At 36.9% G+C, this 10,811-nt stretch overlaps 1 protein-coding gene across 7 annotated transcripts in view; it reads left to right on the top strand.

The window, feature by feature from the left end:
• Positions 1-112: 112 nt before the first annotated feature.
• LOC111593560 (syndecan) overlaps positions 113-10,811 on the top strand; it is a 128,655-nt gene continuing 117,956 nt past the window's right edge. For all 7 annotated transcript variants that reach the window (XM_030225504.1, XM_030225502.1, XM_030225501.1 and 4 more), the window contains exon 1: positions 113-476. In XM_030225504.1, coding sequence (XP_030081364.1) covers positions 345-476 — 132 coding nt within the window. In that variant the 5' untranslated portion in view covers positions 113-344. The remainder of the gene's footprint in view (positions 477-10,811) is intronic.

The following is a 10,811-nucleotide window of genomic DNA, read 5'->3' as shown; positions in this document are numbered from 1 at the left end:
TCGCGATTGCTCGTCGTTCCATTGCCAAAATGTTTCAGTGCGAGTGTTTTATATGAAAGCATAAATCAAAAGTATCTAACGGGTTTTGTTTTTATTTCATTTCATTGTTCAGCGTGTACCAGTTTTTAAATTGCATTTACAAAATATACAACAAGAAGAAGAAAAGAATAACACAAATTTCTTAAGAATTTGAACAAGCGCAATTCAATCTAAGCAATCGCCTTTTTGCTAAGCTCTTTATACTGCCAATCGCCGTTCTATAAACAAATCTGGAATCAATTTCTTGGCAATTGCTGCTGCTGCATCGACAACAACAAAAACAAGAAAACACCCACGCAACTAAAATGAAATCAAAGCTGAAAACTGTGCAGCCGACACTGACGTCGCCGTCGCCAATGGCCAGCAACGGTAAATGGATGCTGGTGTCAGCGATGCTGCTAGTTCTGCTGGTGGCCGCCACCCAAGCAGCTGATGAGGTAAGTGGCAATTGACATTAGGCGGAAGTGGAACAGCAAAGAGAAGATCGCCAGGCAATTAATAGGAATCAAGTGAAAATAGTTCACAATAGGCGAAAGACCTTGACGGAACGAAAGACACACAATACTGTGAATTAATGAAGGCATAAAGTAAGAATGGAATATTGTAGAAATGGAACATACATGAATATAAGAAAGTTGCCATAGAAACCGTTATAATTATAATGTAGTGCATTAAATAATGATCTTTTTATAGCCGGAACTTTTAAACCCTAATATATATATTAATAATCTTTTTTTAATGGATTTTCGATATATAGTTTTCAGATTATTCTTTATGTATTTAACTATAAAAATAAAGTAAACAATAAAAATGAATATAAATATATTTCACGTACAGCAATTGCATCTAATAGTTAACAAATGACAATATTTGCATTGCAATTAATAGAATTTCAATTATTATTTGCAGTAATTAGGAATAAGTAAATTTTAATTAACGCAACTGCAATGGAATTTGTAAAACAATTGTCGATGATATAAAATACATATATAAAATGTAAAATATGTATATATATTTATTTTAAATTGAAACTAATTCATTTATGTTAAACGTTTAATATTTTCCTGGCCTAAATCAGATATTCAGCTCAGTTCGGTTCAGTTCTCGGAATCCGAATTATATTTCCTAGAATTCCACGCTTCGCAGAGTCTTTCAATATGTAAATACTAAATAGGTCCTGTGTAGATATTGTAGAACCAAAATAACTTCAGAGAAATTAAAATTTCTAAATATAAATGTATTCGTTTTAATATAAAATTGAAAGAAGAGTCTTAGTTCAAGCGATTAGCTTTTTTTTAATATTTAAGTTTCAATTTGTAAACATATTTTTCTAATGTATTTAATATTTAAATATATTTTATTTTATTGTATGGGGTATTATTGGAGTCGACTTATCTGCATGTTGATTACTTTACTTGTTTTTCCATTTGATTGTTTTGAAATTTTCCAGCCTAGAGGCGAGATTGAATTTCAATTTCTTGAGATTATGAACTGCTTTAACCTCAATCTGACCGCCTATTTCGCACCTGCATTTGCTGCTGTCTTTGCCCTCCACTCCATCTCCTCCTCCACACCTAGTTTTACTCCTTTGCACTTTGTTGTTTTGCGGCTTGAGGTTTGCTCATTGCTGCTGCCTCGCTCCTCTGTCTTCCTCGCTCACCCACTGTTAGAATCTGCCACTTAAAATGCAAAATAGAAGAGAATTCTGTCTGAGCTCTGACGCAAACTAATCAATATACAAATTTATTCACATACATGCATACATATCTTTGAATTTACTTATATCTAGCTATTTATCGTATATGTGTGTATGTGTGTGTGTGTGTTTGTCTGAGCTGTTGTAACAATGAAAACTTTGGCTGTCTGGCAACGCTTGTAATTCGCATTGCAATCGTTGCTGCTGTTGTAGTTGTTGTTGTTTTTGTTTTCTATATTGATGAGACGATAATGAAGAGTGGAAGATGCTGCAAAAAGACATTAAAAGCGTCTGCAATGCTGCAGCGCATAAATATGGCAACAAGAATGCTTGCATCTGTGTCCGTCAGTGTATGTGTGTGTGAGTGATGAATGTTACATTCGCATACGCATTGCCCATAAGCGAACTCTTCTCCTTTCCCTTCTTCATCATCTTCTTCAACTCCATCTGCTTGTGACCGTTGATCGTTTGCCAAAGTGTTGGCAAAAGGCATCCGGCTGTTGCCAATTGCAGTAGCCAGTTTTGTTTGTTTGTTGTTTGTTGCACTGTTTGTGTGACTTATTGGCCCAAAATGTGCACACACACTCACACTCACTCACATAAATAGTACATTGGCCCGTTTCTACTGAACCACTAAGCGCCCATCACTAGTTCTTGTTGTTGTTGTTGCTGCTGCTATTGTCGTTGTCTTGTTTAACGTTCCGGTCCGGTCCAGTCTCGCCCGTTCCCATTGCGTTCTCCTTTTAGTCTGTTTGTCACTTGTTTTTGCCAAAATTGGCCAAGTTGCGGTTATGGTCGAGGCTCTTCATCTGCTACTTCTGCTTTTCTTTGCAGTTGCTGCTGTTGTTTTTGTTTTTTGCTGCTCCTCGCCAAAATCATTTTAAGAACGTGCACAGTAAACCTGATGAAGAGCCAGGCAGGCAGAGCGAGAGAAAGAGAGAGAGAGAGAGAGCGAGCAAGTGTGGCCACAGTTTTTGAGTGTGCAGGATAATGTAATGATTTGTGTGCGAATGCGGACAGCGAAAAAAATACTCATACTCACACACACGTCTACACACACAAGGCTGATCGGAAGGGAGGCAGATGCTCAGCAAAAGCCGCCTGCTGCTTTCCACTCCCACTATACAAAGTTTTGTTTTTGGCTCGTTTACGCATTTGCGCTCATTAGCATTATTGGCATGTGTCGTGTTCGTGACATTGAGCGAGCGGAAGATAGTGTGAGAGAGTCTGAGTCCCAGAGAGTTTGGACGAACAGAGTTAAAGTGCGTTTAAAGGTAACCAGACGCGTCTATTGCGTACTCAGTTCATCTTTTACTCGTTTTTACGTGCTGTGCAACGGGCTGTTTATGTTTTTGTTTGTATTTATGGATTTCCGGGAAGGCGTTTCTTTTTTTGGCATAGCGATAAAATGGCTTTTATATTGTCAATATTGTGGGTATTTCTATTTTTTTTTATTATTTTAGTCAGCTGTAAATGATAACAGGTAGCGAATGCGGATGACGTCACGTCTAAAATTTTAGTAATTTTAGTTGTTTGAGTTAGTGTGGCTAATAAATACAAATTTCTGACGACGAACTCATCAGCTGAATTCATTCTTATGTATTACACACCTATACCAGTTGCAGCTATCTCGCTCGCACTCCCGTTTAAATTATTAACGCGCGTTTGTATTTACGTTCATTCGTATGTGTGCGTGTGTTGCTATGCTCATTTGGCTCTGTTTCGTCTTGCATTTAATAAGCAGTTGCTCAGTTATTGCTGTTGTTTCAGTTGCTTACACTCACCTTCGCGCTCATTGACGCCGAAAACGTAAGTGCAGCAGATAGACGACGTCGCAGTCGCCATTGTTGTCGTTGCTGTTAATGTCAATATGTTATCATCGGCGACTTTTTAATGCATTTTGCAAATGTCAACGTCTCCGACGTACGCATACGTACGAACTGAACATTTGCTGTTTGCATTGCCCTTTAATCTCCGTTCAATTAAAAATCCCCACAGATAATCAGTGCAAAATGCAACGATGGAAATATTTTAAGCACATACACGAGCTAATTACAGAAAGCTCAGTAATAACGTGTGTACGACCACACACACACTTACATTCGTTCATTCGTGTAAAAAAGATCACGTTGCAAATGTCAGTTAACGAGTCAAAGAGCAATTGCTTAAGAGAGCGAGAGCGAAAGCGCGAGCGAGAGAGTCAGAGAGCGCGTTTGTGGATCAATTACACATGTTGTCTGACATGTGCATAAAACAAAATCCAATTAGTAAATTTTTACATGTCAAGACAACATAAAAGCAAAGGCAATTGCAACAAAACCCAAAGGGTTGCCGCAAATAAACCAAAAGCAAAAACATTTGCGGCACCCGCAGCAGGCAGCAGTCAAAATGCGAGGGCGCGATTACAACAGAGTAAAAGAGACAGCGCTGTAAGAGAGCAAGCGGGCTACAGTATAAAAATGTGTGTGCAGGCGGCAAAACAACAACAGCAAACGAGCATAAAATGTAAATATGTATGTGTGTAAAAGTGAGTGTGAGTCAGTATTGGTAGGCAGCAGACAAAGTTGAAGAAAAGAAGACAGCGACAAACGACGTCGCGACGTGGTGGAGTTTCGTGTAGCTCCAACAGCAGCGACGCCAGCGGCACAAGCAGCGACGCTGGCAGCGAAGTTGAGGGCTGCTGCTGCCGTAGCTGTTGCTGTCGCTGTTTGTTGTTGTGGTTGGCTCTCGTTCTGCTTTGCTTGAATTTCTGTTTCTGCTGAGGTAAACAACACACAGCCTCGACAGAGGCAAAGGCGGAGGCAGTCAGTGCCCAGACCTGGCCGTGCCGGCAGTTTTCAAGACCCGAGCGTAGACAAACCAAACAGGCAGATTGAACTGCTGCCGTCGTCGACGACGACGACGACGCCACCGCCGCCATCCGTCGCTGCCTGCAAGAAGGGTAACGCAATGTCAATAATCATGCGTTGTTGCCGCTTTTCATTGTCGTTGTTGTTGGTGATGTTTTTGTTGTTGCTGTTTCATATGTTCGACTTGGGCTTGTTTCATTTTGCGGCTTGCTTGCGACAAGTTGTATCTCTGTTCGACGGCTTTTCCTCTCACGCCGCTTCTCCCTCTAGCTCTTGCAATATGTGTGCGTTCGTGCGTGTGTTTAAATGTATGCTTGTTTGTATGTATGCTTGTGCATGTGCCGTATGTTTTACTGCTTTATTGGGTTTTACAATTTTTATTTTCGTTGTCCCACTGCGGATTTTAGTAGCTGTTTCCTCTGCTCTCTCCGCCGCAGTCAGCATGTGTGTGCGTATTTTTGGGTTAATTTATTAATTGCAATTTTCTTTGTTCTTGAATTCGGCTGATTCCACTTTTATATAATTTACACTTGATTTGTTTACTGCGCCTTGAGTTTATTTTTGTTTTAATTGCAAAAAAGAATAGCACACACGCAGCGACACCCCTACGCCTCTCACCCTCACGCTCTCTCTCCCTTTCTCCCACTCTTCCACTCTTCAATTGGTATGTCGCTCTCATTGACGCAAATCGCGCGCAAAATTTTGTGTTGATTTCTGTCGTTTCCTCTCATCCGCTATCTATCTCCCTGTCTCTCGCTGTGGCAGCCCTTTTTTCTGCTGTTGTATATGGCGCGTATTTCCTGTGTGCCGTTATTATTGTTGTATTTTTGCTATTTTGTTTTTGACTTCACGGCTTTGTGTTTGTGTTTGCATATCATTAACATGGAAAAAGGTAAGCCGCCAAAAAGAGTTGGTAGCCCACGCAGCAGCAGTAGTCTCAGCTGAGACAGCTGCAGTTTTAGCTCTCTCACAGACACACACACACACACACAGTTAACCCACGCACTTGCATACTTTGATAATTATGCGGCATTTTTGTTTTTGTTTTTCGGTTCGTTTTCACTATTTTTGTTTGATGTTTTCGATGCTTTTCCAATCAACTTTTCACACATTTTTTCAGCTGTTGTTCATTTTGTGTGTCTTTCGATGTTCCATTTCGGGTTTTGATCTTTGCTGCACATTTCATGGCAACTCTCTCTCCATCTCTCCGTCTCTCATCTTTGCTTTTCCTTCTCAGTCACTGGATCGCTGTGTTTTTATTGAATACCCACGCATTCGCCCACGCAAATTCTTCGACTTAAACATAAATACGTTCCCCCATGCAATTTGTTTACAAATTCATATTTATACATTATTGTTGTTACCAAAAATTCCGTTTTTAAATATTTTTACTTGTGGTTTTGTTTGCTTGAATGCCTGTGGCACATATTTTTACGGTCTAATTTTTAATTTACTGTGCACTGTTTGTTATAAAATATCAAGTATTATTCTTAAGGAATTTCTCTTGTGGAAACTTTGCCGGCGAGTACAAATACCTATAAATACCTTTCTATATATACTTGTTTTCATTTTAATTAGCCTAAGCAAATACTTTTCGAATTCCTTTTTCGCTCGCCTACGGTCGAATATTAGGTTAAATGTCCATAAATAAAGAAAACAAAAATAAATTAATAAAAAATGTCATTAAAAAAAATAATACACTTGAATATAAACACAACACGATTAGCTTGATCAAGCACAGAAATGTAATGAACCATTAGTGCAATATAAAACGTAGCTTAATCTCAATTTAAAGGTCATATGGTCCGAATTGCGATTTAACATTATATTGAAATCAGCAATAATATAAATGCTTTATTTGAATATATAAACACATATTAAGTGATTAATTAGCGGTTTGTCCAAGGAAATGAGATCATTTCTGTTTTCTGTTTCAATATTGTGCTGTCATATATATTGATAGGCGTTCTATATTATATAGTGTAGATGTATGCACTGAAAGAAAACATTTCAAATATAAAATATTGAAGAATAATAGTAATAATAATAATAAAAATAAAAAATAAAATGATAAGAAAGCCCGAGATAGCAACATGGCGAGAGAGAGACAGGTACATAGAGAGATTAAATAAACTGAGATAAAGCTAACAAGAAATAGAATCGAAGGTGGTACCATCTGATTGACTTACTTGCATTTCTGAGAATCGCATAGTGAGGTCACCTACACAAATACATGACAAATCTAACGATAACTGCTATAGCTTCATTCAATCACTTATATCAAAACAATGTTCTTTTCTTTCTTCTCTTTTTATATAGGCTCACAATCCCTTGCATCCATTATTTAATGAGATTTCAGAGACCAGCTACACCTTTGTCTAGACCTCCCATATCTTTCAACTGATTTGCATCCAAAGGGCTGGACATGCGTTGAGCGAGCTGAGCTGTTGCAATTGCTTGTTTGCTATTTCCGATTCGTATTCAACTTCCGATTACACACACAAATGCACAGGCATCCCAAGCACACACTCACACATGCACATTCGGGCAGATGCGAATTGGAATTGCAATTTTCGCTGTTTCAATATCTCGCGCGTCTGAAAAACGCCCACAAAACGCGTGTAGGTCGCTTTGCTTGGACTCTGGGCTGCTGTTGCTGCTGCTGCTGCTGCTGCTGTGTCTCCTGCTGTCAGGCCATTGGCAATAGGGAAAAAGCCAGCTGGTTGTTGGAGAGGCGTGGCAAGGCAGCGCGGGAGCAACTGTTGCCTTCTGCTGCTGCTGCCCCTTGTTTGCATACGGAATGGAACGTTCTTGTCATTCCTCTAGTTTGCAGCATTGTTTGCCCGACGACAACGACGTTGATAATGAACGAAATGATGATGTTGCTGATGATGATGATGGTGATAATGAATTCGGTTGCCCCGCCCGTTAAGCCAAAAGTTGTCCACATCATCATCTTGGTGGCTGCTGCTATCTGCTCTTTTGGCAGCAACACATCCAGAAACCAAATACTCATTACGGTCAAACAAAAAAACAATAAGGGAAAGAAAAACCCATGTGGGAACGTCGACTGCGGGTGTAGACGTTTAACAGATACCCTGTAAATTGTGTTTTGTTATTAATTATTGTAGTTAGAGACAGAGATTGTTAGTGGAGCTTATTGAACTGTTCAATTGGTATATCAAATTGGGCTAATTGTAGAATATTTAGAATTCCATACACCAAAACTTACTTCTCATAAAAGCTTTGCAACTTCAGCTTTACTTAAATACATTTTGTTGTCATACCCGATTAGTGTGTTGCTTATAGGGTATATGCGAAAACATAAAAACAATTACCATGCGATACGGGGGCGTTTTGCCATTGGGGGGCGTGGCGCAAACAAAGTCGGCAACAGTTTGCAGCAACCCAAAAGTTTGGCTTTTGTTGCTGCCACAGTTTGGGGCAGAGAGTTGCCTGCGTCTCGCTGCATGCGTGACAGCAGCTGCTGTTGCATGCACCTCGGCTTCTTTCCTCTTCTTCTTCAGCATCGCTTGATGATGCTGTTGCTCATTTCGGCCAGGTTATTGACATCAACTCAAATTTCGTTTTATTAACTTTGCATTTTTGTTGTCTGTTTGCGATTTTATTGAAACGGCCTTCGAGTCGATGTCAAATGAATAAAATTTTGAACATTTAACAAACGAAATATTGATTAGCAATATTTACTTAATATTTCGCTTAACAATATTAAATGAATTTGGACTGAGAAATCTTTGCCATTAACAATTCTATAATAATTCCAATTCATTTGAATTTTATTTTTCTACAATATTTTTTTAATGTTTTTTAAATATATATAAATATATATATATGTATTAGCACATTAAAATATATTAAAAAATTATTTGTCAGCTTTTATAGCAAATTCCATTCCATTTTAAATTTCAAATTATTTTGTCAATATTTGAAAAATTCTTGGAAATTGCCTCGAAGCTCAACAAAATGTCATAAAAAAGCATTAAAAAACAATATAAATATATACAGACTTATAAAAATATAATTAAAAACGTTGACATGAGCATACACACATAAATATTTAGATGGAATAAATATAAGCTTATATTTTTATTAAGCATTATTTATTTTTAATCTTTGATCTCTCTGTTGGCGCTGCAGAAGGCACGTGCTAAATAATTCAAATGTCGCATATTTCAAAATATATAATAATAATGTGCGTGTGTGTGTGTGTGCATGTGTGTGTCATAACTTTTTGTTTGAGCTGTTTTCGGTTGTTGCTGGCTTTTTGGCCACGCCTCAGTTTGGCTACGTCATAAATTTGCGTGCAAATCCGGTAAAATTTATGCATAATTCGTCTTTTTCCACTTTGCGGCGATTGTCATTCTTGTTGTTGTTGCTGTTGCTTGCTGTTGTTGTTTTATCGCCCTCGACATTGGCGCTTTAATTGTTAGCTACAAACTTTATTATAATATTTTTTTTGTCATTTATGCAAATATTGGCGCAAAATTGTGCTTGTATTTCACATTAACTAATTTTTGGTATTTGTATCTCACTCTTTCACTCAATCTCTCTCTCTCTATTTACCTCTGTCTGAGCTCTAAGCTGAGCTTTCAATAATGTCACGTATTCAGCTTTTGGAACTGTCCTCAACGGTTTCGTATTTCCGTCTGCTGACTCAGAGAATTGAGACGCGACGCAACGAGAAACTGAGAGACAGAGACAGAGAGAGAGAGAGACAGACACCCCAGTCTAGATTGATATATGCACATACACATACATATTTACACATATATAATGCATATGTGCTCTCAACTTTATTCATGTTTCATCAATATGCATTGGAAATATGACTCAGGCCAATGCAAATCGAGAGATTTCTAATTTGTTTGGTTTCAAACATTAGCTTGCGTGATGAAGCTCTTCAATTTAATGGAACGCGCTTCGTATCGACTTAAAAACAAAATTATTATAATTTGCTTTGCTCGTAAATTTGAAGCTCGTAAAAGCAACGCCAGCAACAAATGCAGAAATATCGTTAATTGGCAATCTTGAGCTGTCGTTAAATTGCACAAATATATTGCCTGCCAAGTTAGATATAGATTTCGAGAATTGTTCCTAAGGCAAGTCGTAAAATCATGATGGATCCGTTGAATCATACCCATTTGAAGCGTTCTATAAATAGAATAAAGTGAAGATGAAATGTATGAAGCGTGATTCTGATTGAAGACAATTTTGAAATATTTATAAATATATTTTCGAATTTATTTAGAATATAGAATAGAATATTTAGAATTTGTTTTCATATTTTTAGTGCTTAGGGCTGATGGATTTTTGTTAGTCACATGCTTAAATGCGATTATGTTTAATAAAGAGAGAAGAGTTGAGGCAGCTGAAGATGATAAAGCAGATGAAGATAAATCTCTGCATTTTGAGCATATTTGATTGATATTTAATATACATCCTTGCATCAAAATATTAAAAAAAAATACATAAAGGCTAAGATGTGTGTAAAGTTTTATTTAATAAATTTTCTAATATTTGATCAATTAATAAATATTTGATACACAGCAAAAAATCTACTGAATCTCGTTTATATTTTATGTTGTATATATATTTATATATATTGTTTATATATGTATATATATGTATATATATTTATATTTATTGTATATGTATGTATATATATTTTTTCTATATATGTTGTCCTAAAGCTGTATTATTTATGCACTTAGTACATTACTTTAGTTGTTCATTAGATCATTAGTTCATCAGTTACTAGACATAATTATTATGTATCATTATGTGGAAATTAGCCTTTAGACTGATTGTCTTGTACTAATGATATATCTAAATATCTAGAAAGACTATTCTAAGTGATTCTGTTATAGCTTTTAGCTAAATTACAACTGGACGTCGTATAGATTGGATCATAGAATTGACTTTGTCATTTAATTGTCTTTAAAAAATGCTCGAAGTACTTTGATTTCAAAAGGCGACAACAAAGCGTTTATTTTGAACTGTATAATATATTAACGTAGCTTTCCAAGAAATTTAAAAATAAATTTTAAAAAAAGTGAAAGAAAAGTAAAAATGCAAAAAAATTTTTAATATTTCTTTCGCTATAATGAAATATTGTTGCCAGCTCAATTTGTATATTTAGCCAAAGATTTGTTTTTCATATTTCAGTTGGTGCACAATTAATCTTGCCACACGGTGCAATTGGCATT

Source organism: Drosophila hydei, unplaced genomic scaffold, assembly GCF_003285905.1.
Source record: "Drosophila hydei strain 15085-1641.00,03,60 unplaced genomic scaffold, DhydRS2 tig00008134-arrow-pilon, whole genome shotgun sequence".
Lineage (NCBI taxonomy): Eukaryota > Metazoa > Arthropoda > Insecta > Diptera > Drosophilidae > Drosophila > Drosophila hydei.
This window is presented reverse-complemented; position numbering and strand designations above follow the sequence as displayed.